Source organism: Sturnira hondurensis, unplaced genomic scaffold (genome assembly GCF_014824575.4).
Source record: "Sturnira hondurensis isolate 20B ecotype Veracruz unplaced genomic scaffold, ASM1482457v3 Scaffold0000867, whole genome shotgun sequence".
In the NCBI taxonomy this organism is placed as follows: domain Eukaryota; kingdom Metazoa; phylum Chordata; class Mammalia; order Chiroptera; family Phyllostomidae; genus Sturnira; species Sturnira hondurensis.
Genome location: NW_028073498.1, coordinates 2,758,811 through 2,786,457, shown reverse-complemented (window position 1 = coordinate 2,786,457; position 27,647 = coordinate 2,758,811). Strand labels below are relative to the sequence as shown.

At 41.5% G+C, this 27,647-nt stretch overlaps 1 protein-coding gene across 1 annotated transcript; it reads left to right on the top strand.

Annotated features, from left to right (window-relative positions):
* Positions 1-345: 345 nt before the first annotated feature.
* CCDC174 (coiled-coil domain containing 174) lies at positions 346-27,647 on the top strand. The gene is made up of 11 exons (XM_037051264.1): positions 346-458; positions 2,612-2,716; positions 3,406-3,506; positions 7,857-7,915; positions 10,016-10,193; positions 13,237-13,332; positions 14,688-14,830; positions 15,287-15,381; positions 15,929-16,061; positions 18,213-18,365; positions 19,652-27,647. Exons 1-11 carry the CDS (start codon positions 417-419, stop codon positions 19,948-19,950), a joined length of 1,404 nt encoding a protein of 467 aa, XP_036907159.1. The 5' UTR covers positions 346-416; the 3' UTR covers positions 19,951-27,647.

The following is a 27,647-nucleotide window of genomic DNA, read 5'->3' as shown; positions in this document are numbered from 1 at the left end:
CTCTTCGGATGGTACTTGTATCTTTCCAGTTCTTTCTTTCCTCTCTTTTCCCTAGGACGACGTTCTTCCCTCCCCAAGATGGCGGCATCGCCCACATCTAAATACCCCACTCAAGATGGCATCGATCGGGCTGAAAGTTATAGCAGACCTTCTCAATATGGCACCGACACTAGTCGATTTCCATCTTCCGCTCTCTCCAAGATGCCTTAACAGGTAGCTTCAAACTCGGGCGCTCTGACCTTCTTAAAATGGTGGCGAACGTACATGTATCACATTTCCGACCTTCTCAAGATGGCACCAGTGTCGCAAACTTAGCGTCGCTAGCAAAATAGATACTTCCGGTTGCGCCGGAAAAAGGTGAAAAAAGCCTGCGGGGATTTGGGAAGGTTTCATGACGAACTGGGATACTCTTGACCATGGACCGCAGGAAAAAGCCTTTGGACGTCACGGCCTCCTCGGTGAGTGCGAGTATAGGTGATGCTACGGGCTCCGAGTTCTTTCCTTCCCCACCAGAGAAGAATCTTGGCTTACCTTGTTTCTTAACTGGGGACCCAGACCTGGCCTCCCCTCAAAGAGGAACCCTGACCTGGCTTTTCTCAGACGGGAACCTCGACCAACTTTCTTACCTACAGGATCCTGAACTTGGCTTTTCCCCTCGGACATGCACCTGGACTGGGCTTCCTCCCCCAGACACGGACCTGAACCTGGTGTCTTTCCCCGCTCCGGAATCTTCCCTGCCTCCCTTTGCGACAACGGGCCCAGGCCTTCTTGCCAGCCTAGTTTTCCTTACGATCGTGAAGGAACAGCCTCCTGTGCTTATAAGTTCCCCTTCCTGGTTCTCCTATCCAAAACGTCAGAGTGTGACAATTTCCCCGACCGGGAACTAAACGTTGTTAATGCACCCATAGAACGATGCGGTGCCTGGGAGCTGTCACGTCTGACGGGCCATAAGCGGTTTTTGTTTTTTCGGTTTTAAGTTAGCTACTTTTAGGAAGAAAACCCGTTCTGAGTTCTTAGTTGTGTCAGCATTCACATGCACTATCTTTTTGACTCCTCCAACTACTTTACGAGGTAGGTACTAGTAATATCCCCATTTTATACATAACGAAAAAGAGGCTCCGAAAGGTGAAATAACATCCCCAGCTTACACACAGAATTCTTAGTGATAGAACCGGCTCGTTCAGTCTAGTTGCTTTTTCCATTATATCAAAGCAAATTGCCTAACTTTTTATTTAATCTTGAATTACTGCAGAGTATTAGGATACAAGGGAAGTACAATGAAACCATCTAAGTATACCAATATTTGAACCCTTTTCCTCATCTAATACTGAAAAATGGTACTAATTATTATGTTTGAGGATTAAGAACCAGAAAGATACAAATATTAAAGTTATCCTATTCCAACAGGTTAAAATTAGCAGTGATCAAAATAGGAATGCAGTCATCATTGACAATTTTCTGATCATCTTCCTTTTAAAATTAAAAAGTTGTTGTAGAATAGGAAAATGTGTGGGTAGAAAGTTGGTGTGGTTAAAAAAGCTTAGAAGAAAAGGTGAATGGTTTTAAAATGTTTTATTAAATTTAGAACATTAGGTCCTAGGATGAATTGCCCTTTACATTATTCATGCTAAGGCTACTTTTAAATTGATTTCTTCCAAAGTAGAAATCATTGAACTAAGTCATTTTGATTTCCCTTAAAAGTCAGTCCATGATAGTGGAACTTATAAGTTATGATTTACAAATAAGCAGCTGTACCAGATTCTTAAAAAGGAAACTGCCATTATAACATGTGACTGATACAGCTGATTGCGAGGTATGGATATTCACTTAGTTGTCCTTAGTTGCCCAGACTTTCCTGTTCCTGAACCCTGTGATTGAATTAAACTTAGAGTTTCTGAAACGTATTAAAACAAACTAGGAAGTTTTCTTAACATTCACTCATTCCACTTTATTTTTAGCTGTTGAAATCTGCCTATCTTTTAAGGTTCAGCTCAAAGCTGCTTCTCATCACTCTGGACAGAGGAAATGCCCCCTTACCTGAATTTTTATGCTATTTCTACAGCATTTATTACTCCTTACTGGTACTATAAGTTACCTTTCTTATTAGATTGTAGGCTCCTTGTGAGACAGGAGTGTGTCTAATTCACATTTGTATCCTCCTCTTCAGTGTTAAACACCAGGCACATGCTGGGTGGTCAGATAGTTGCTAAACAAAAACATTTCCCTGTAGAAATAATAAATTGTTGTGATGATTACATGAGATTATACCATATGAAAAAGCCAAGTGCAGTGCCAGTCAGACAGGTGTTTAACAATGCTAGTTGAATTTGAATCTGAAAGATGCAGACTTCATTTGCTTTGTCAGTTTCCCTTTGCCCAGAAGAAAGCCTTTGAGTATGTAGAGCTGGAGCAGAAATACATTTCCAACGGAGACAGGATGAATATGACTTAGTTTTATTTTTTACTGGATTCTACATGTAAACATTTAGTTTTGTATCTGTTTTTGTCCATTTATAGGAACTTGGAATCTTGCTTTGAGAATTATAATAACTTAGAAATCCATTCATAGAATTGAATAAGTGTTTTTGTTTGTTTATTTGTTATATTCTAGTTGGTAGACCTTAAGGCCGAACTCTTTCGAAAACAAGAAGAATTCAAACAAGAAAAACTTCTGAAAGATTCTGGAGTTTTGGGAAAACCAAAAACAACTAATAAGGTAAAAATAAGATCTAATTATCTCCATTGATTCCAAACATGGGGAATTATATCATACTTACGTCTTTTGAAAATGTCTGTGGTATCTGCTACATATAAATATTAAGGAAAAATCCCTGTCTTGTATTTGAACATCTGCATGAGATGTCTTAAATAATAAAATAGAAATTAGTAAGATTATTTAAAAGTGTATGTTCTAATTCTTTAGCACTTCTTTTGAAAAAGTACGTACTGTTAGTAAGTGGTTTGTTACATTCTCATGGAAAATTATCTAGCTACATAGGTGTTATAAATCCAAACAAGAGAAATAGATAATGTAGAAATACAGCAAAAAATATCAGTCTTTAAGAGTTATAAATAGCTTTCCAGTTCTGCAGATAATGGTGCCTATTAATAATTACCTGTAGTATATGTATTTGCATTATAGTCTTGAATCATTCAGGAGATAAAAGATCAAGGAGGAACCTTGTGCAGTTGTATAAAAAAGTTCTTCATATGACTTAGGGCTTTTCTTTTCAGCTCCAGCTTTTCCATGTACACTCTGTTTGCAGGACATAAGTTGTCTGTCAGAAGACCTAGTTATCTCCATTGATTCAGAAGATCTAATGGTGTCTTTTTCTCTGATGTACAAGTAGAGGTGCTTTTCAGTCACTTTGAGGCTCTGCTTTGTCTTTTCACATTCTTCTCCAGAAACCAAGTATCTGGAACAAACAAAATGCGGGAGTTTCAAACCGAGCTGAGAAGGATGCAGAACAGAAGATAGAGGAACAGAAGACGTTAGACAAAGCCAGGTAAAGTGGGACTCTGGTCAGTGTCGTTACCACTGTGGTTACCCAAGCCAGGAAGTGAAAGTTCACCTTTTACTCTTTTTTGATTTACAATTTAAATTTTTATCATCCTTCTATCAGAATGTTCTGTAAATATAAAATATACTCTAAAAATAATGTAATTTGCAGATGTATTTGCAATCTTAGAAGAAGATAAGACTCAATTTCAGTTTAAGTTGAAACAGCCCTGGGTGCTGTGGCTCAGTGGATTGAGCACCAGCCTGAGAACCAAAGGGTTGTGGGTTTGATTCCCAGTCAGGGCACATGCCTGGGTTGCTGCTGGGTCCCCAGTTGGGGGCACACGGAAGGCAACCACACATTGATGTTTCTGTTCCTCTCTTTCTCCCTCTTTTCTCTCTAAAAATAAATAAATAGGGTGGGGGGAGGGGTGGGGAGAAAATGTAGACAACTGTAATTGAACAACAATATAGTAATGAAAAAATAAGTAAGAATTAATGCCTACTTAAAAAATTTAAAAAATAAAAATAAAATCTTTTTTAAAAGTACAGTTGAAACAGAGTTCCACTTTGAGCCTCTTTTAGGCACTAAGATTATCAACAAGTGTTTAAGAAGTATATGGGAGTGTGGTTCTGGGCTAGGTGGTACGACATTAGCATTTAGAAATTAAATTTTGTACCCAACTTTTTAATATGAAAAACTTCAAATCAACAGAGTCACGGAAAGAAGAGTACAAAGAGCATTCCAATACTCTTCACCTAAGTTCGCAAATAAACACGCCCGCCTCTGTCTCATGTGTGCACAGAGTAACTTTGTTGAGCATCACAATACTTTATATATTTTGGCATATATCTTCTAAGAATAGGAACGTTCTTCTGTGTAACCACAGAAAATAGTATTATATGTTACACGGTTTGTATTCACATTTCACCATTTATCCTAGTACGACTATGTCCTTTAAAGTTGTTTTTGAAAATTTAACCTAGGGTTCAGTCAGCAGTTACTCATCGCCTTTAGTTGTTTTGTCATATCGCTTTAGTCTCTTTTACTTTAGAACAATTCCCTAGCCTTATTCTTGCCTGTAATGCTATTGATGTTTTTCAAGAGTCCAGGCCAGTTATTTCTGTGGGTTCCCAAAGTCTAATAAGAATCACCTTAACTACTTTTGATAAAAATACCATGTAGGTGATAATGTGTCCTTCCCTTGAATCACATTGGGAGTTTTATATTGTCAGTTTCAGTCATTATCAGTAATAATAAGTTTGATTCCCTTGGTTACGGTAGGCCTGCTAGATTTTACTGCTGTAAGAGTGCTCTTCCCCATTTGTAGTTAATAGTGATCTATGGAGGGAAACCATGAGATTGTGCAAATACCCTGTCCACCAACACATTCTCGCACAGCGGTGCTGACCTCACTAACAAGTCATGCCATTCATTAGTTATTACTTTGATGATTTCAAAATGATGATTTTTCTAGTTTTGTCCTTCTACCTTCATTGTTTTTTTTTCCATTTCATTTATTTGATGGCATTCTTCTGTGAAGAAGCACGCTCCCCTTATTTGTATCATTGCCCTGGACTTAGGACCCAAGTTTTCATGTCTCTCAGGCCTGCACCACGTGTACTTTTGGTCCACTGCATAATAAAATTGCAGTTGGAAACCGTGGTTGCAAAAGTTACTCAGCTGTTTTGGGTCTGAAAAAAAAAGGCAGAATATTAGCATATTTTGGGGATCATTTTTCTTAGTGTTTGACCTGTCCCCAGCTGACATGAAATTTTACTTAAAGATGTTAATTCTGAGACATCTTTCTCACTATGGACATATTCTCAGAATTTTAATTTTGCTGAAAGATGCAATATTTTAAAATATATATATAATTTTTATTGAGAAATAACTGACATATAACATCAGTTTTAGGTATACAACATAATGATTCAGTATTTGTATATATTGCAAAATGATTGCAGCAAGTCTAGTTAGCATCCATTACCATTTATAGGTACAAATTTTTTGTGTGTGATGAGAATTTTTAAAGATTTATTTTTTAAACAATTTTTAAATATACAGTATAGTGTTATTAGCTATAATCACCATACTGCACATTATATTCTGGACTTAATTTATCTTGTAACTGGAAGTTTGTAACTTTTGAGCCCTTTCACCTATTTCTCCCACCTTCACCCGCTGCTATGGCGACCACCAGTCTGTTCTCTGTATATATAAACTCATTTTTTTTTGTTTTAGAGTCTGCCTGTAAGTGAGATCACACGGTATTTGTCTCTCTCTGTCTCACTTAATTCACTTAGCATGATGCCTTCAGGGTCTGTCCGTGCTGCTGCACAGGGAAAGACGTCCTCCTTCTCTGGCTGCGCGGCTTCCCACTGTGTGCGTCCCATTTTCTCCATCCGCTCATCCGGCGGTGGGCGCCTGGACTGCTTCCGTGGCTTGGCTCTATTGTAAACAATGCTGCAGTAAACGTAGGGGTGCATATGTCTTTTCAAGTTAGTGTTTTCATTTTCTTTGGGTAAATACTCAGAAGTGGAACTGCTAGATCAAAGTGGAACTGCTAGCTCATATGATAGTTCTGTGTTTAATTTTTGCGGAACCTCCACACTGTGTTCCAAAGTGCACCAGTCTGCATTCCCACCAACAGTGTACAAGGGGTCCCTTTTCTCCACATCCTCTCCATCACCTGTTATTTCTTGTCTTTTTGATAACAGACATTTTAACAGGTGTGAGGCAGTATCTCATTGTGGTTTTGAGTTGCAATTCCCTGATGATTAGTGATGTTGAGCACCTTTTTGGGTACTTAGAGGCCATTTATGTATCTTCTTTGGAAAAATGTCTATTCAGATCTGCCAATTTTTTAAAAATTAAATTTATTGGGGTGACATTGGTTAATGAATTTATGTATAAGTTTCAAGTGTATCGTTCTTTGATACATCATATGTATATTACATTGTGTGCCCACCACGCAAAGTCAAATCTTCTTTTGTGACCTTATATTTGACCCCCTTTACCCTTTACTACCCCTTTACCCACTCCCTTCTGCTACTGTTGTCTGTGTCTATGAGTTTTTGTTTGTTTTTCTTGTTCATTTGTTACTTTCAGTTTTATATCTCATATATAAATGAAATATGGTTCTTGATTTTTTTCTTTCTGACTTATTTCACTTAGCATGATATTCTCAAAATCCATCCATGTTGCAGATCTCTGATATTTTTTTAATTGGGTTATTTGGGGGGGTGCTAATAAGTTATATGAGTTCTTTATATATTTTAGATATTGACTGCTTATCAGCTATATGATTTGCAAATATCTTCTCCCATTCAATTGGTTGCCTTTTCAATTTGTTGATGGTTCCCTTTGTGCAGAAGCTTTTTGGTTTGATGCAGTCCCTCTCGTTTAGTTTTGCTTTTGTTGCCTTTGCTTTTGGTGTCAAATCTAAAAAAGCATCACCAAGACCAATGTTGAGCTTACCACCATGTTTTCTTCTAGTTTTATGGTTTCACCTCTTACATTTGAGTGTTTAATCCATTTTAAGTTAGTTTTTGTGTGTGGGATTAGAGATTGTACAGGTTTATTCTTTTGCATGTGACTGTCCAGTTTTTCCAGCACTGTTTATTAAAGTGACTTCCTTTTCCCCACTGTGTATCCTTGGTTCCTTTGTCATAAATTACTTGACTGTATATGTGTGGGTTTATTTCTGTGCTCTCAGTTCTGTTGCATTGATCTATGTGTGTGTTTATATGTCAGTACCATACTGTGTTGATTACTATAGCTTTGTAGAGGGAACATGGTGCCTCCAGCATCATGGGTTGCATGGGAACACCAGGGAACACGATGCCTCCAGCTTTGTTCCTTTTGTTCAGATCGGGAAGCCTTGTCTGAAAAGACTAATGCCAAGAGTTTGCATTGAATCCAGTGATCTTCTTGGAAGGTTGCAAATGGGAAATGTTTATGTTTGGATATCATTCTCTCTTTGGAGTACTTAAGTTGCATTTGGCATTTAAATTAAGTTAGAATCTTCATTTGTTCATTTATTTATCAAAAACTGATTGAATGCCTGCTATGCTTCAGGTATTGTTTTAGGCACTGGGATACAGTTATGAGTAAGAGAAACATAGGCCATGCTCTTGTAGAGCTTACGTTTAGCAAAGCAGGCATGCAGAGTAGGCATGGCTGGGTCTGGGGGGGCCTCCTTGGGGTGGGGTGGTCAGCTGTAGTCAGGGTTTTCTCATCATCAGGCGGAAGCTCTTGGGAGAATCTCAGTAATGGAGCCAAGGGTGGAGCAGTCTTGCGGGGGCGGGGGGGGCATTATAAGACGTTTCTAACACTTCTCTTATTTTCTCCAAGGGAGAAATTGGAAGAAAAAGCTAAATTATATGAAAAAATGACCAAAGGAGACTTTATAGGTAAATAAAAATTATTTATTTATGCTTTATTTTCTATAATGCATACAGCTATATGATATTTCATTATTTGTTAACAACTGAAAGAATAAGGAGCCATTTTAAAAACCAAACTGATTATTTTTTGTGCCAAAGACAAGAAAATTGGCAATAATTTCTCACTTGTCCAGGTGGATGTCGGGTGTGTGTTAGGTGTTGTGAGGGGCCAAGTAAATACAATATGAGCCAGATCCTCTGCTCCCAAGAGGGAGTGGGGTCATCAGTGGAGGGAATGGTACAGCGCAAAGCAAAGCTAGGAAACGGGGTCTAAGTAAGCCACAGTTATGAACAATTACAGCTATGTAAAAAACTGAGAGGAATTATGGTTTTCTCTTTCCCTGTTTCTGTTTTGTCTGTGATGTGCTTATAATTGCTTTTTACTGATAATAATAAAAAGAGATACCACTTTCCTCATACTTACCTCCCGCCCCCGCCCAGAGAAAGAAGACCCAAGCTACAGCTAGACAATAGTAGAAGAGCATTTATAGAGCAGTTTACATACGTGGAAGTCTGTAGGGAGAAGACCAGCTCCGGTAGGGGTCTCAAAGGCTTTGGAGAGCTGGAGAAAGGGATTCCTCAGGGTGGAGTGGTGGGAGCAGATCAGTGGCAGGGATTGGGGGGGGTGGGAATGGTGGGAGCAGATCAGCCAGCAGAGGGAGGTCGGGGAGAGTGGTTGGAGCAAATCAGCAGAGGGAGGAGGGGGCCAACTGTATGGCTGGGCCTATGGGCTGGGAAAGGGGTCAGTGGGGCAGCACTATAGAGGCAGGCTAGACCCCAGTTGTGGGCCGCCCACCCAGCCAAGCTCAGACAGCAGGGGCATGTTCCCTGTTGGTGGGGAATCCAGCATGGGAAGGTTAGGCACTCCGAAAACTAGGGGCCATGAGGAGAGGCTTTGCCTTCTTCCCGAAGAAGCAGCAGGCTAGCCATTAACTAGGTGGACTCAATATTATGTGCTCTTATAACTCAGCTCTGGGGAAGTACATCTCTTTCCTATCTGAGGCATTTTGTGGCTTTTTAAAAAAAATATTGTTTGTGTGGGAAAACTTTTATTAAAAAATTTCAAGTCTTTTCTATTTTGATTCAAACTTGAATTGTTAATATGGGATTCAGATGCACAACAGTATGCCTCTAGATGTAGAGGTTTGGTCTTGTCTAAACCACAGGCCTGCCTCCTGAGAGGCACATTGGGCTTGCATGTTTGAGCAAATTAAGTTTTGGAGCTTCAGTTATTCTACACTCTACAGCGGGGTAACACCAGTACCCGGTAATAGGGAACCTAATGTCTGTTCCATCTCAAAGACTGAAGTGACTGTATGTTAAATCCCTCATAGTGAAACTTCACATAAGCATTATTTGTGAATACATCAGACATCCAGAATTAAATAAAATCATGGATTGCTATTTAACTTTTCATATACTTTTAGCTCAAGGAGATCATAAGTGCTGAGGGCAGATAGCACCTTGCACATCTCTGTATGTCTTGCAGATCTCAGCAGCATGTCTTGTCTGAAAGTGGTGTTCATTTGATCAAAAAGAATTTAAGTGACTGGTTTTTTTTTACCTATCTTCTGACCCTTAAAACACTTACAGACCACGACAGTGGAATTAGGATTAAGTTATACAGCTCCCCTGATTAGAGAGAGAGGTGTATGCCCTTTAACAACAAAGATCTATTGTTCTGGTCTGACAACAGGAGAAATGCAGTTCTACTTTTGTGCTATGTAATTGGATGTAGGAATCTCTTGAAATCAAATGGTTTTTTTATCTTAAGATTACATTCTGAGACAGTATTGCTGACTCAGTGTATTGTTGACAAGACAGCAGAAAACTTCAGGCTTTTAAACGATTTTTTCATGATATATTTTTCCAATGGCCTATTTTATAGCTTCCTTGTCAAGTCTTGAGGTGGCTCAGTCTTTGTAAGTGTGGCAGGGCGTGGAGTCGTTGACTAGCGAAGCGTCGGGCGTGGAGCCACCCATTGAGGAAAGTGATCGCCGTATATCAGTTCCATGTGTGGTGTCCTTCTTCAATGACAGAATCTGACAATTGATTTTTATGTCCTAGATGAAGAAGTGGAGGATATGTACCTTGTGGATTTCACACAGAAGATCATAGACAAACACAAAGAAATGGAGGTGCTTGGTGCCAATAGAGGTTCTAGAAAGGCGGGAGAAAGAGAAGATGATGACGAAATTCTTTCCGAAAAAGATATCCCTCCTCCCCAGGACCCTAGTGAAGAATGGTTGGTGACATTATATAATTTAATCATAATAACATTGTCAGGCTTGTGTTTACCTTTCAAGAGTGATTTTGTTGGTTGTTATCAAACCATTTCTCTTCAGTTTTTTTTCTTTTGAGACTCTAATAAGATTTGGATTTACAGGTATAGAAAGAATAGCTCCAGTGAAGAAATAATTACAAATAAAATTGAACTCTTGTGCAAGGGGCATTGAGACACCTGTTTTGTTGATGTGAATGAATTATTTGGGCAGAAGCATGTCCCTTTGTCACCCGCGGCCATATTCAGACTTCAGGGAGAGTCGTTTGTCCAGGTAGTGCTGATCTCTCTTTCCAGTATGCCTTACTCTGGCTGTCCCATTTTCTGGCAGGGTAATGCAAGCATTATGGACCTTGAACCTGGATGGCACTGGCTCTGCCCTTCCCTGGCAGTGGGACCTGATTAAGTCCCTCACCAGTCTGAGGCTCACTTCCCTCACCTGTAACGCAGCGATGGCAGTGCCTATTTGTGGTCGTCTGCCTTAAGCTTCCTTTAGGAAGTAAGAGTACTTTAGAATATCCAAGAAACTGCTGTCTGCAGAGTACAAGCAGGCATTTTGTAAACCTTTATCACCGAAATTATTCTGAATTTCACCTGCATTAGGCGAGTAATGGGAAAACTAAACTAGTCTTTCCTTATAAAGAGACCAGTGTGTCAGTAAGAGACCAGAATGCAAATTCCATTCTGATGATTTTCTCTCCATAAGACGTGGTTTAGAAACTTGTTCATAAGTGCTTAAAGTGGTATAGAGGTGCACTGATGCTAGGAAAATGTCCTGGGAGTCACTAACTCCGCCTGCCCAGCCTCCTGCCTGTGCGGAGCTCACCCTCTTCCCTTTGAAGCTCAGATATCCTCCTCATCACAGGGCCTTTGTCAGGAACTGCTTGAGGGTGTTTGTAGTGTTTGTTGACGTCAGCCTTGGGCCCAGTGGGCAGGAGTCGTTTATAAGCTGAAGAGAGCAGTCCCTACTGAGGGGTGCAGACTCTGTGCCACTTGGCACGTTGGGGTAGGTTATCTGGCTGCACACTTGCTGTAAGCAGCCAGGAGAGAAGCACATACAGTGCAGCCTGTTCTATCAGTGCGGCTGCATTCTAAGGGATTCCCCCTCACCTGGACTGTGGTGGCACTTGACTACATCCCATTCTTTTGGCTCTTACCTTTTCTTTATTACTGATGAATGATTGGCCTCATGAACAGAGAAAGATTTGAGACAAACTTTTGGTACTTTTAACATCCTGCCTGCTGTTGTTAGTTAAGCTTTCCGTGGGCATGCGCCTTAGCTTCCCCCAGAGCTCTTTGGAGATGACCTGACTGAGCTCTCCTGTGTGGCTCGGGTTTCCAGTGACTGTTTCCCCGAGGGCTTGCTCAGTGACTGCTGATTACAGAGAGCAGTCGCTGGCTACTGTAGTCTTGCCACTTCTGTTTTGATGAGATCTGTTTTGGAGGCCTTTTTCAGAACCAGAATAGCCTATAATTGCTTTTCACAGCTGAAAGCTCAACTCCTTTGAAAGGTTTAGTGTCTTTTCTTTTCTTATTAATGCCTGTAGGATTACAAGCAATTTGACAGTGATTTGAAGAGTTTGGAGGGCAATTGAAGGTGTCACATGCCACCAAATGGTGAAGGAAGACACACTTCGAGCAGTTCTGACATTTTTTGTGTTGTTTAATTAGGCTCCAGAATTGTAACTACTTGTAAAATCCTTTCAGTAGTTAGTTAAATTCCAGGTGGTGGAAAATGTTTCTGCAAAAAATACTGTAAATAATTACTTAGACCATCTGGCTAGATGGTTTTCTTCATTCATTAAAAAAAAAAAGAAGAAGAAAAGGAGAAAAAAACTAAACTGCTTTCTGCAGTTGGAGCTTTATTTCTTGCGATAATCAGCTTTAGGACTCCAGCAGTGGATTCCCATACATTCTTTAAATCATGAGCTAACACTGGAATCAGCATGTGGGAGAGGAAAGAAATCTAACAAAAGCCAAGTCACATACATGGGATTCTGACCTTGAGTTGGTCCACAAGTGCTGGCCCCCTTCTGTGTTTTTAAGTACCCTACTAAAGGCGGTGGGAAATTCCCTGCTCATAATTTAAAAAACAAAAAATCTTGTTTCATCATAATTCAAATGAAATATTTTTGACGGAAATCTGTTCGTGTTACCTGTTATGAAAAGTCTGAGTATTGCATTTGCTTTGCTCTGCCTGGGTCCCTAACTACTGTCTAGTTTGGGCAAGGATTAGGAAAGAGGAACCAAGGGTAAAAGATAACAGACTGGCCTACTAATGAAACGTTGTCTTCCTCCTAATTAAAGAGTTCCCAAATACTGTGACTTATATTAAGAAATAAATTTCTAATTCTTTGGGAAGAATTGTACCAACTAGAAGAAACAAAGGAAAGGATAAAGTGTCAGATTTGGAAGGACTGAGGAAAATTGGGTCTGGTAAAACATCACAGTTACTGTGATGCTGCCGAACCGTTTGGAGTCATCCAAAACAGACTAGAGTGAGTTCTGAGATGCTGCAGCAAGGATAGCTGCGGGTATTTGTCTTTGGAATCAGAGACATGTGTGGTTGATCACTCTCTGCAGTTTCTAAAACTAGGACTTAATAAAGGGCGGTGTGTTTATTGTGTGTCAACTTTTAGCTTTAAAAAGCATATTATCGCCCTGGCTGGTGTAGCTCAGTGAATTGAGTGTGGGCCTGCAAACCAAAGCGTCGCTGGTTTGATTCCCAGTCAGGGCACATGGCTGGGTTGCAGGCCAGGTCCCCAGTATGGGGTGTGCTAGAGACAGCCACACATTGATGTGTCACTCCCTCTTTCTCCCTCCTTTCCCCATCTGTCTAAAATAACTAAATAACATCTTTTTTTAAAAAGCATATCTTGTCAATGTTAGTGGTCTCTCAGGTTGGGGAGTATTCTTGGGAATGAGGCCTACATTAATTTCTTACTTCCTAACCCAAGGAACCACAGGTCGTGTAGAAAGCCTTCACATCTTTTCACTTTTATTTCAGGGTGGATTATGTGGATTCTTTAGGGCGATCCCGGCGCTGCATGAAAAAGGATTTGCCACATCTGCTGGAGATGGATAAAAATCTTCAGGGGAGGCTGTAAGTGTGTTTATATACAAAGCTTTGTCCAGGCCTGAAATGCAGACATGGGATAGTTTTGTGGGCAAGGTTGTCTGGAGTCAATTGTGTTTGTTGCTGCAGGAAGGAGACCTTTTTTTAATTGATATGAATATTTGCTAAAGCACTTATTCATACTTAGCATACACATACACATAATCCACACTCAGGGAACAACCTGAATGGATGATCCAGATTGTGTAGCTACTAAAATGAATGAGATGGAGCTATGTCTGTTTACAGGCGGACCACAGAGTTATTGTGGGTTTGGTTCCAGACCACCGCAGTACAGCAGGTATCGCAATAAAGCAAGTTACATCAAGTTTTTGGTTTTCCATTGCATGTAAAAGTTACATTTTCACCATACTGTAGTATAGTAAGTGTGTAATAGCATTATGTCTAAAAGAAAAGCAGTGTACATACCTTAATCAGAAAATACTTTATTGCTAAAAAATGCTAACCATCATCTGAGTCTGTCATCATCATTGGAAAAATGATACCAATAAACTTATTTGGTGCTTGATTGCCACAAACCTTTAATTTGTAAAAACCACAGTATCTGCAAAGTGCAATAAAGTGGAACGTGATAAAGTGAGGTATGCCTGTACTTTGAAGGATTTCTAATTGCAGAATAACAAATAAGCCTAAACCAAACCCACCAACAAATTTCTGTGGAAAAAGGTATTCAAGAATATGCACTTGATTATCACACAGCAAATGGGGGCAGGGAGGCGTCAGCTTATTAACTTTTTCATTAGATGTCTTTGCATTTTGAAGTAAGGCCCTTATAGCTAGATATTTTCTCCTGTGGGGTCTAAGACACCTAAGAGGTAACTTGCTAAAATATCCCAGGGAATAAAATTCCTCCCACCAAGAGCAGCTTTTGTGTAGAAAATATTTGGGGAAGTTCCACCTTGCCCAAGACCTGCAGGTTCCAGTGGGCCTGGGCTTGGCACAAAGGGGGAAGTGCAGAATCCCTAAGCATGAGGTGCTGGCCAGGCCACAGCGCTATGCAGCTTCCTCGGCCCTGCACAGCAGACCCTCCAGAGGAGGCCTGTACTTCCTCCTCCCTGCCTGGGCGCCCTCCCTATCTTCAGCCCAGGACCAGGGTGGGTAAGAAAGTGGTCTGTCTTAAGTGCAGACAAGATTCCATTATGCTAATGTAATAAGTTGGCTGCTTGACTTAAGAAAGGTGAAAATGTTTTTTAGTTTTTCCCAGTGGTGTGGTGGGTCAGAAACCTCTGTAAGGAACTGTTCTCTTTATCAATTATTCATGATCCAACTTGCTGTCTCACAGCTCTTATCTAAAAATAGTTTTTGCTTTTTTCTTCTACTAGTTTTGTTAGTCCTGCTAATGAAAAAACCTTATTATCTGAAGATATGAGAAAAGAACTTCAGCGCCAGCAATGGGAAGAAGAAGAACGAGAGGCTCTGAAAAGGCCAATGGGGCCCATACATTATGAAGATATTCGTGAAAATGGTATAATCATCTAGCAGCTTTTAAATCATGCTTTTATTTTGAACTGATGGAAAGCATAAAGGGAAGTATTCATTCATAAAGCAGCAGTTCTCAGGTAGAAATAAAAGATTCTGCTTTGGAAATTTAAATTATCTCCTTTGTTCACTTCATAGCCTAAAAAATACTCATATTGGGAATATCTTCCTAACAGAGGGTCTATTAACCCAAGAGTTTGTACCCTGAAAGAAGTGGAGACAGCCCGTGACTGAAATGAATAAGTTTCTGTTATGTTTCTCTGTTGGCAAACAGGATGAAAACTTCCTAACTTGCTTTTTTGCTTATCTGCCTTTTTCCCCTTTTTTAAAAACTTGTGCCAAATATTACTATATATTATTATTATTAACCAAATCTCTTGTAGGTTGTCATTTACTGCTCAGAGCAATCTGTAATCTCTCAAGTAATTTTGACTTCTTTCAGAGGCCCGGCAACTTGGCGTCGGATATTTTGCCTTTGCCCGAGATAAAGAGTTAAGAAACAAGCAGATGAAAACTTTAGAGATGCTGCGTGAACAGGTACAAATTAAATTCAGAGCTGATGTCAAGAGGGATTTGAGCAGTTGGTTTTGTTGGACCATATGGCAAAAAAATTTAGCAAATTAGGTAGAAACTTAAATTGATATTCAGAATGCAATTATAGTTTTCATAATGTTAATTACCATATTATTTTGGTGTTTTAAACTTTAAGATTATAGCTGCTCAGAAGTAACCTGTGTAATTTTGAATTTGGTTTCAAATATACTTATGGAGTGGCCTGAGTAAGAAAATAGAAAGTTGTTAGGGGATTAAAAAGTAGAACACAATTGGTTGAGTTTTTTTGAATGTTAAACCTTCCAGGATGCTCTGCGAACACTCACTAAACTTCAAAGAACATCAGAGGGCTTGTGTAAGAGTGTTTTCTGAGTCTTATTTTGAAGATCTCAAGGACGGCTTTTTAGAGGTGGCATGAAAATCAATCAATTAGTCTGTTTTTGCAATAAAATTAATTATTTCATCTTTTTAAACAGAAATACTATGAATTTGCCTTAAAGCAAGTAATTTTCTAATTCTCTGTTCTCTTCAGACAACAGACCAGAGAACAAAACGAGAAAACATAAAAGAAAAGCGAAAAGCTATGTTAGAAGCAAGACTTGCTAAACTCCGACAAAAAAAGATGAAAAAATCAAAAGATGATGGAACAGAGGAAGAAAATAAAGGTGCGTTATGGCTCATGTTAATAAACTTCAGAAGGAAAGATTTTAATTCTCTTGATGTCTCAGTAATAATGCTGGCAATCTGAAATTAACTGTTTGGTTCTATTCTCTGAGACAGTACCTTTGAGGTGCTGCCAGGAGCAGTTTTTAGACCAGAGTGATGGAGAATGACCCCCAGGGAATAGTTTTAGGTCACAAATGAGGAAACTGACAGTACATTGAGTCTCTTCATAGTAACTCAGACTTCGTCCAGTTGTGTACGTGTGTGTTTTAAACCTACTTTTTTTTTTTTGCTGTGGGTATAGTTTTTGTTGATTATTATATGTTAATTTTTTTTAAAGATTTTATTTATTTATTTATCTTTAGAGGGGAAGGAGAGGGAGAGAAACATCAATGTATGGTTGCCTTTTGTGCGTCCCCTGCTGGGAGTTGGCCTGCAGGGAACCGGCCTGCAACCCAGGCATGTGCCCTGACTGGGAATCGAACTGCGATCCTCTGGTTCACAGGCCTGCACTCAATCCACTGAGCTATACCATCCAGGGCTGTTAATTTATTTTAAAGAAGAAATATACTTACAAAGTCAGATAATACAATGAAAAATTTACGAGTATGAATATGAGCTCACAAAAAGACTGTTGAAACACTTGGAAACACTGTTAAGTATTGTGTTCAAACTAGTTCGCTGTGAGTTTTGCTGGTCTGGGCTGAGTTGCTATGACAAAGAGACCCCTTTATAGAAGGCCTCAAACAAGAGGGAAGTCTGCTTCTGTCTTTCAACATTTCAGAGGTGGTGAGTGTCCAGGTGGGTGTTCAGGCTCTGCCCCAGAGGGCCACCCAGTCTTCAGCATCCTCCTGTCTTGCTGAAGATACAGTTTAGTTCCTGTCTTGCTGTTTCTGTCATTCCCTAGAGCAGGGGTGTCAAACTGATTTTCACCAAGGGCCACATCAGCCTCATGGTTGCCTTCAAAAGGCAGAATGTAACTTTAGGACTGTGTAAATGTAGCTACTCCTTAACTAGGGGCAAGGAGCTCAGTGCTGCTGCTGCTGGGTAGGAACAAGGTGCCAGGCTGGATAAAACAAGGTGGAGGGCTGGATTTGGCCCTCAGGCCTTGTGTTTGCCACCTGTGCCCTAGAAGGTTGCTCTCACCTGCACAGTGGAAGCTTGCTCCCTGGCTCCTGTTCATTTTGCAGCCTGGAGGAAAGAGGAAAGAGGGTAGGGGACCCAGCTTCCTTTTTGAGAATGTGAGTCTGAAGTCACACACAGCCTGTGCATTTACATCCCAACGGCCAGAATGCAGGGAGGCTGCGGACTGGCCTCTGCCTCTCTGTCAGGGAGATGCCATGCTTCCAGCTGAAATTTGGGGCATTCTGGTCCCAAAAGGAAGGAGGGGAGTGTGGGTTCTAGGGGCACGGAGAAGCCTCTCCAGCCCTCACAGAAGTCTTGGCTTAAGCACGGGCCATTTTCTAATTCTGAACGCAAGTTTAATTTAGCTTTGAAAGGAGACCAGAAACATTTTTAAATAGGAAAATCATTCATTTAACTTCTAGTTTCATATAACTTGTCTCCCTGTAACATGTTAAGCTCTGCATGTTGTTTTTGCTCTGCATGTTGTTTTTACTCCTGAACATCTGTGATTTCCACAAGTTGTGAAGTGTCACTACAGTATTTTTAAAAAATCCATTTTTCTTTAAAATATAGCCAAAGCTGAATAGCCAACAGATCGTCACCAGGCTTCAGCTCTTCATCGCCCTGCGTCCCCTGGCTTCGTCTGAGACCCTTACTTCAGTTGAATTACTGGGGGGTTTCTGGTCCTTCAGTTGTTGGTCTGGGCATACAGATACTTTGAGCTCTAGGTGGCCTGGGTTTGAGTCCTGGTTCTTAGCACTTTTGACCTGTGGGGCATTTCTGAGCTTAATTTTTCTCATCTACAAAGTGGGGATAAAATGGTAATACCAATATTGACTTTCTTAGGGTTGTTACAGAGTTAAATGAACTATATTATACAAAGTATTTAGCTCACTTCTTGGGACATGATAGGGGCTCAATAAATACTGATTTTTACTTCTATTCTCAGGATTAGTATATTCTATTAAAAAAGTAAGTAGCTTTAAGATTTATTATAATGAAGTCTTATTCCCTTGCGAAAAAAATAGATGGAGATGTTATTGGACCCTTACCACCAGAACCAGAGGCTGTGCCAACTCCACACATTGCTGCTCAGAGCAGCAAAGTAGAAGTCATTGTTCAGGAGAGGAAGGATACCAGGCCCGGAGTGCCACATGTCCGGGAGTGGGACCGAGGAAAAGGTAAGGGGCATAGGCTCCCAATCTGTTCAGTAATGGGCCTGCACAGGAGATTTTTCTGATTCTCCTGATCCCAGTTTGATTCTGATGAGTCTTTGTGGTCCTTTGAAGCTTATGGAATTCTCCAGATCCTTCCTTGTACCCATCTTCTCCATGCCCAGATAGAGCTGTTTATAAGCAGCAGCACTGGAAAGGGCAACTACAGAAGACCGTGGTCCAAAAGGCATACGTGGAAGGATGAGGTGTTTGGTTTTTCTTGGAAGTGCTTGGGGAAGTTTTCTGAAATTGGTGCTGCCTTGTGGTTTTGCGGCTATAGAATGCCATTTCTCAGGGACTGCTTTTAAACTCTTATGAAGATTTGATATTTTAATGTCTTCTGTGTTTTTAGCAGCCTCTTTTCTGTTCAGTCAGAACAGTCTGCATGCTAGTGTACTACCCTGAATCCACCTGGGGTTTCACTGGGGTGTGCGGAGTTTTCTGTAAATGCCCCGTGGTGCCCACAGCAGCCTCTCTTTGGAGTACGACTGTGTTTTATTCCTTTTTGAAAGAGATCTTGTGAATACTACATTAGCTTGCGCTGTCTGAGCTGATGAGATCAAAGACTAAAATAAAAGATAAACAAATAGGTGAGTGCCTTTGGTGAGCACAGCTCTTAAAAATGGAGCTGAAATACCCACTTAGATTTGGACGGACTGCACTGTGTCATCTGAACTCAAATGGCAGCGTTCGTGTTTGCCGGGAAGTGCCTACAGCATCATGTCAAGCAAATTATTTGAGAGTTTAATTTTTCTGTAGTTCTCTCTTTAATTTTTTAAAGATTTTACTTATTTATTTTAAGAGAGAGGGGAAGGGAGGGAGAAAGGGAGGGAGAGAAACATCTATGTGTGGTTGCCTCTTGCATGCCCCTTACATGTGCCCTGATTGGGAATCAAACCAATGACTCTTGGGGTTGCAGGCTGGCACTCAGTCCGCTGAGCCACACCAGCCAGTGCTCTTAAGTTTAATTTTAATGCCGTTTTGTCAGTGTTTCCAGAGCCTGCCAGACTTCTCCACGGAGCCTTTCTTAAATTACTGCCCTTTGGGAGGTAGTCACTCCCTTAACCTAGTTCCTTATGCTTCTGCAGACGTTACGTGTGCCTCATATTATAGTTGTGTTATTGCCATCCTTGTTCTCCAGAGAATTTTAGGTGGTTTTTAAGAAATACATATAATAATTAAGAAGTAATAACAATAAAAATTCATCTGATTCAATAGTCAGTCTTAATAATACCCTTTCTTACTTTTACTAGACTTTTCCTTCGGGTACTGGTCGAAGAGGCAGTCAGATCTCCGGGCTGAGAGAGATCCTGAGTTTGCCCCCCCGTCGGATTACTTTGTGGGTCAGAAGAGAGCTGGTCAGTCCCGTAGCCAGACGTGGAGCAGACCTGCGCCCGCACAGAGCAACGAAGAGCAGCACCCCGGCCAGAGCCATGGCCCCTGCCGTTCAAACACACCACCCATTCCTGCCCCCGACAGCCCACCGCCAGCCCCCACGGTCACGTTTGAAACTCTGGATGATATGATATCATATTATAAACAAGTGACATGAACGTAAAAAACGTTCTGACTTGGGTCCATACTGTTGACGGTATCTTCCTCCCCGGACTGGAGAAAATGACTTACCTTTAGGGAGTGAATTGTAACTTTCTTTTCCTGTCCTTTCCTTAGAAGATACAGTTTAGATTTGTCAGCAAGGAAGAAAATGAATGATACCATAGGAAATCTGGAGCCAATTGGCTGTTCATTTCTTTCTAATTGGTATGGAGACTGTTCATCTGGATTTACATGTAAGCTGTGATAGAGTAGAAGTATTATGTGATATTTGACACTGAGGAGCTTTCAATTCTGTTTTTCATACCCACTCCCATAACATACTCAGATTTAAGGACTCTATTCCTTCTGCAAATGCTAGCCTGTAGACGTCTTTTTTCAGGGGGTCAGCTCTGGATCAGTTGATGCTGCATCTGTCAGAGTGGCAAGAGAGGAGACACTATGCAGGAGACAAAGTGGTGTAGGTGCTGAGAGGACCCTGGAGCTGGAAGACTATTGAGCAGTAATGTTTGTAACTATAAGACAGACCAGGGAGGAGAACTTTGTAATCCAGAAAGGTCAAAGTTGAAGCCAGTAACTTTTATTGTCATCCTATCCCGAGTGATGATTATCATCACCCATGTGCAGTGGGTATTTAGTAAGTATGTGTTGAGTGACAGGGGCACATGTGGAAGCTGTTGAACCTGGTCAGAGAGCAGAGTTCTCCTTAGCTGTGTGGGTTAGTTTTTCAGCTCTGCTTGCCTTCCTGTTACTCCTACTCTAGGCCCTTGTCATTCTCAGGAGCCACGTGACCTCAGAAGCCTGACTGGGATAGACTGGGCCTGCAGTGGGGGGCAGGTAGATCCCTTCATCTTTCCTATCAATGGGTCAGTGAGCAGGGCTCCAGAAGGACTACCTGTGCCTGCTACAGCTCAGTGCTATCTTTATAGCTGCCAACAAGCAGTAGGAGTTGGTCATCAGGCCCCCACGGCTCCTGTGACTGCCTCTTAGGCCAGTGAGTCCGGTAGGAATGTGCTAGAGCAGATCCTCCCCTGGACTTTGTGCTGCACGTGTTTTCTGTTCCCAAAGCACAGTGGTGATGTAAGTGCCCTCATTCTCACAGACTGCAAATTGGAGTGCAGAGAGGGTCGATGACTTGTTCAAGGTCATGTGGCATCTAAGTGGCAGACCTAGGACTTAGGTACAGCTTTGCCTCCGTTTTGCTCCAGACTCATGCATTCTCCAACTCCTGCTCGCTCTCAGTCTTGTTGCTTCAATTTCAAGGAATGTTAGACACAACCCCCAAATTCCCAGAACTTTAACCTCTAAACTTCATATTGGGCAAAGTTGCCAGACCTATTAATGGTCATTCTGCAGCTTAATCAGGGAAATACCTCTTAACAAATACACATTAAAACCAACTGACCTGGCTACCTTTTTTTGTAGAAATTGACAGGCTGATCCAAAAAATTTGTATGGAATTTCAAGGGACTCAGGTTATCCAAAACAGCCTTGAAAAAGAGCAAAGTTGGAGGATTCACACTTCTTGATTTTAAGACTTGCTATGAAGCTACAGGAATCAAAACAGTGGTACTGACAAGGATAAACGTGGATGGATGAAACAATCAAGAGTCCAGAAGGAAACCCATACACTCACGGTCAATTGATTTTTGACACTGATGCCAAAACTCTCCAATGGGGAAGAACAGTGTTTTCAAAAGATGATTCTGGGACAACTAACCATCCACAGCAAAATAATGAATTTGGACCCATACCTCATGCCATGTTCAAGACCAACTCCAAGTGGATCAAAGACCCTAAATCTGAGAGCTAAAGCTACAAAGCCAACTGGAACAGCTTGTAGGACAAAGGAAGGAGGAGACAAAAAGGAAAATTGGGATATAAAATTGGGATATACTAGCTATCCTAGAATCACACAAAAAACAAGGAAGAAGGAAAACACAAATATGAGAAAGGATGTATTTACGATAAGGTAGAACAGAAGGACTCAAGGCGAATTGTGGAGAAGGGGCGGAAAGCTAGTCAGCAGTTAAGCCCGTGAGTATCGGTGCAGTGGTCATGGCAGAGGCCGCCAAATACCTTCTGTTGTTGCTCAGAGCACCTTGGGTAGACACAGTGAGGCAGTCTGTGCATCCTGGCTCATGGTCATGGTCAACTAATAACTGTGAGTGAGATTTTCTGTAGAATTTCAAAGACTTAACCAATATCCAATTCCCTTTAAGTGAGCCCAGTTATGTTGCCTTCTAATGTTAACTTAGTTTTACTTTCTCACCCGCCTGTTCTGGGAGGGTGCGTCCAGCAGATGGCATTAGAAGTCTAGGCCTCAGACCCACACTCTGCCCAGTAGAAACATCCTGAAGACTTTTGTGTCATTTTCAGTTTTTTATGAACCATATTGAAAGAGGGAAATTAATTTTATCATAAGCTTTTATTTCAATATTTAAAAGTTGAATATTGAATAATCTGTGCTGATTATTCAATAATTGATTCAATAATTAGTGTGCAAAAATATTACTGAGATATTCTACATTTCTTTTCATGCTAAGTCTTCAGTATCCACTGTATATCTACTTATAAAATTTCTCATCGGAATACTTGCTCTATATTTAGATTTCACAAAATATACAATGGAAAGAGTAGATTCATATACCTAAGCTGTTCCAAACGTACTTAACCATGTTTAAAAAGTTTGCCAATAAGTGAATCCAAGTGTCAAGTTTTAAATCTAAATTAATAAAATGAAAATTCAGTTTCTTCATCACACCACATTTCAGGCCCTCAGACACGTGGTCCGGTGCAGCCTGACCCCAGTGGCTCGTTCTCACACATCCCGGGTCTGACGGCACGTGGCCCTCGCACTGCTAACTGTGCAGCTGACAGTTTCCTCCAGGTGTGCCTGCGGCATTTCGATATTCTCATGGCTGCGTTTATCTTGGGAGCGAGTAGTGGTGAAACCTCTTGTCAGAGAACATGACCACACCTTAGTCATGTCTTTGTAGAGCTAAGCAAAATGTTTTGAATCAGAAATTGCTTTGAAATATTTATTTTCATTTTAATCTTCAGGCCTTTGTGTGTTTTGATACACAGTTCGTTTGAATTGGCTAAATAAATCATTTTGTTTGCTTGCAGAAATCCCAAAGGAGGAACTTTAAATCCATAAACATGAGATTCCTGCTATGTTTAGCTATACATTTGCCAAAGACTTGTGTATAATTTGTTTCTTCTTAAAGCCAGAATGCAGCCTATGGGTGATTTTCAACTACCCTGTATTTTGCCATATATAATACTCACTTTTTTTGCCCAAATTTTTGAAGGAAAACTAAGAGTGTGCATTATATGTGGGTATGATGACTACAAACCATGAGTATAATGATCCCGTGTGCAATGCACACCAAAACATGGGCATGCATTATACATGGCAAAATACGGTAACCTTGTGACATACAGATGAGGCAGTAGAATTTAGAATTTGGAACAGGTGAGTACTGGTTTTTGCAGTTAGTACAACATACAGTAGCCACTCTGTATGTTTAGTTTTTTCCAGGCAGTAAATTGAACTGAGTTATACATCAAGCAGTTCCTGTACAAAAACAAACTGTACAGCTAAGGCAAGTGATGATCATTGGAGATTTTGTTGTCTGCTGAAAACCGTGAGCAAAAACTAAACCCCTGGTCTTCTCACCTGCTCTTGCAAACTGGTTGGTGAGGCATTTTGTTAGTAAAGGTTGGTGCACCTCACCTAGTGTTTAACAAATGTGTGGGGGGGGGGGGGGCGGGGCAGGGGCAGGGAGAGAATGATGTGATGGCTGTGGATCTAGGAAAACTGGCACATCGAAGTGATCGAATGAACGAGGTAGTTTTTAATGAAAACCTGTCACCCAGATCTGGTATTGATCTTCTGTTACCCTGTGAGGGTCACATCCATATATTCATGCCAAAAATGTGCATTTGTCCAGTAATGGGAGTGGTTAGTAATACTCTCTTTCATCCTCAATTTAAACAGCTTCTTTCTCCACTACATTTATACCTGCCACTTTCTCCCAAACTCTCCCTAACTGCTTGGTGGCACTTTTGCCTGGTTCTGAACATTTTCCCTGGGGTAATGTTTATTTGTTTGTATTTGATCATTATCAAAATAAGCTTCCCTGAACTTGAGTGGGGGGGGGGGTGGCTTTAAACTTGGTTCTCCCTCGGCCTGCCATTGGCAGGGGATTCCTGTGGAGGTTCCCCTCCACACGTACTGTCAAGGTTGTCCGGGATTGCTTATGAAAACCAGAAAACACAAGAAAGGGCCTTGCTCCCAGCCTCGGTCTCTTGGATCACGAGTGTGTCTGAGAATAGTGCTGCTGTCTTTGTCGGGGACCCGTGTTTTACTGTCTTCTTTCTAAAGTAATCTTTGCCTCAGAGAGAGAAGGCTTTATAGCTCTGCTTCCAGTTGTGACTTACACAGGTTTTCTGTGCAGTCAGTGTAAACAGTGTAAACAAGAGATGTGCAATCAGTGTAAACGTGCAATCAGTGTAAACATGCCGTTTGGGAGGGGTTTCCTTTCGTGTAACATGATTTCTAAACAGCTCAGTTTTTATTTTTTAAACGTTTTATTGTATTTTTCCATTACCATTTAAGAGCTCAGTTATTTTTAATTGCTGTCTAATATTTCATCAAATTAATATATGTTGTTGTCAAACACTTGATCAGTGGTCGACTGGCTACATTATTTCACAATTAGGAATGAAGTGGCCATAAGCATCTTTTTGTTTCATTTAACCAATATTGATATTTGTCCAGGTATCCTCCCTCCCATCTCAACTGTCCCCTAGGGCATTGGTTTCAGAAATTAGATCACTGGATCAAAGGGATGATCATTCTTATGTTTCTACATGGGTCTTCCTGGGTCTTCCCAGGGGAGCTGTCTCAGTAAGGCCTGTGGTGCCACGGTGAACCTCCCTGGTGGTTGGCCAGGGAAGTCCACCCCAGGATGAGGGTGACTGTGCCGTCCTGTGTTGCGTGTAAACTGGCCTTGGCTACAGGCAGTTAGGTCGAGCTTCATCACGTGTGCTGCTGGCCTGACTCCTTACATTCAGATCCCCTTCTCTCCAGAGCTCTGCCTGCCTTCTCATCTGCTAAAGAATTCCATTGTCCATCCAGAACTGTTTATGTACTGAACAGTAGAGAGGACCGTGTCTATTAATTTTCCCAATCCCATCTCCACTTCTTTCCTGCATCAGGTGAGGGTGTGTTCTCATGCCTGTCCTGGCCTGGACCCCGCTTGCTCACAGATTGCAGTCATGCAATTCCATCTGGAATGGCCCTTAAGGACAGTGCAGATGATAAGGACATCTGTACTGTCCTTATCAAAGCATTTCTGATTAAAACCAGAGAGAGCCGGAAACCAGAGAAAATAGCGAAGAAAGCCAGGACCAGATAACCGGAGGGAGTTCTGTTTCATTTTGTTTTTATACAGTTTTATGCACTTCTACCCAGAATCATATTCACGGGTCAGCGACAAGAAAAGCACGGAAGTATGCCCTTTTCTTTTAATTCTATACCCCGTCTCCCCATCAATTTTGTTCTCATCAAGTGCACTTGGTTTTCCCAATGACTGTTCAGAACTTTTCCCCTTCTCACCCCTGATCTGCTTGTGCCCCACTGTGTCCCCCTAGCAGTTTGCCATGTCTGTGTCTTTTCAGAGCCCTTCCTGGTGCACCTAGGACTAAAAATCCCTTTTTACTTTAGGCAGAAATCAGGGTGCCAGGCGTGCAGTGCCACTCCTTGGCTAATACCTTCAGCAACTGAACACCTCACACACTCCTTCCCACTGCACACCGCCAGCCCCAGGAGGAGCACCTGAAAAGACGGCTGCCTCCTCTGCTTGCAGTGCCTTGAGGGTTCCTGCTGCCTATCAGATAAAGTCCCAACTTAGGATTTTACATGAGCTTTTTTAGGCCGGCCCCATCCACCCCTTCTGCACAGCTTTCCTCCATCCACACTAACCTGTAGCATCATCTAGTTACTCGCAGTTCCCCAAACTGGCCAGGCTATTTGAAGCTTCCAGCCTGAACCAGCACCATTCCCATTTCCTGGAATGCTCTTCCCTTCCTTGTTCACTGGTCAAATTCTGTTGCTGGATCAGTTTCTGAAACTTCTATCATGCAGCCTTCTTCTACTACAAGTAATTACCTTTTTCTGCTTAACATTCATTGAACTCAACTCTGTGCTAGGCATTGTGCCAACGCTTTGCATGAGTCTCCTCAGTTAATCTTCATGGTCCTGGGAGGTGGAGACTAGTGTCCACACGGGGCCCTTGAGAACATTATACAGATTGAGTGCCAGGCTCAAGGTCGCATAAGCCTATGCTCTTAGCCACCAAGCAACACTACCGTCTCTGGGCTTCCATTCTGACTTGCAGAGAGCACTCTGACTGATCGTCATAGTCTGGTGTGTGCGCTTCTCCCCTCATCTCTGTCCAGTTCCTACCCTGGGACATGACCCAGGTGGCGAATGTCGAGTGAAAGTGGCACTGGGCCTGTGGTCATCTTTTTTATGCTCGGTAGGCTCCTTACATGATCTTTTCATTTCTCTGTGAGAGTTAGGTCTTGAAACTTTGCTTAGCCATCTACATGGGTCTCTTCTGCTCTCCATTGGACCTTGATGCCCCAAATACTTTTCACTTTCTTATGTGTGGCATGACTGTACTTGTTATGGAAACTAGAAGTAGAGAAGACATGGTCCCTGCCCTTCATTTGAAGAGGTGGAATTTACCACATGGGATACAATGGGCAATTAGAGGCAGTCCATTGAGTATTTGTACTGGGTATTTGGTTTTACAACAAACGCAAATTCTTCCACGTGACATACAAGGCCCTTCGTGATGCAATTCTAGACCGCTTCTCCAACTTCACCTGTTACTCTCCCACAGGCCTCTGCGACCCCACCCCTACTGATACATTGCATAGTTCTGTGAACCCACCATGCTTTAAATGTCCCTGTTCCTCTGTACATACAGTTCCTTTAGCCAGGAATGCCTTCTCCTTCCTGCGTGCTTGGCAACGTCTTACTCATCTTTACAACAACCCTCAGTGGGACCCTCACACATGTATGTCCGTTGTGTAAGAGTCTGCTCTGATAAACACTGAGCTCCTTGAGGGCAAGGCCCATGTCTCAGTGATGGAAAAATTAATGAATGACTAAAAACTGGGTAACTGGAAAGGAGGGAGTGATGATGTTCCAGCATGGCTAGTTGTCAGTAACACGGGACTGCCAGAAAGAGGTCTGAGTAAAGTGGCCGAAAGAGATGAGGGTGAGCCCTCGTGTGAAACAGGTCTGGAGGTAGGAGGCTCAGGGCGCTGTGGGGCGACCACGAGAGTATCCGTAGCTGGCATCTCTCTGCCCTGCTCAGCCACCTTCGATGCAAGACTTCCATCCTCAAGGTGACCTCATGGCTCTGAGTGGCTGCTGGAGCTATAGTCATCTCGTCCATTCCAGAAGAATGAGAAGGGGAGTGGGTAAAGCAAGGGTTCTCTCCATGAAAGCAGCTTCCTTTAAAAAGATTTCTCAGGGTCCTACCCGACAGCAGCCACCTTCATCCCATAGGCCTAACTACAAACACATGGTCACCTCTAGCTGAATTTTGAAGAGATAAGTGTATGGTAATGAATATAGGCTACTTATGCACTTAATTTAAAATGATATTTCTT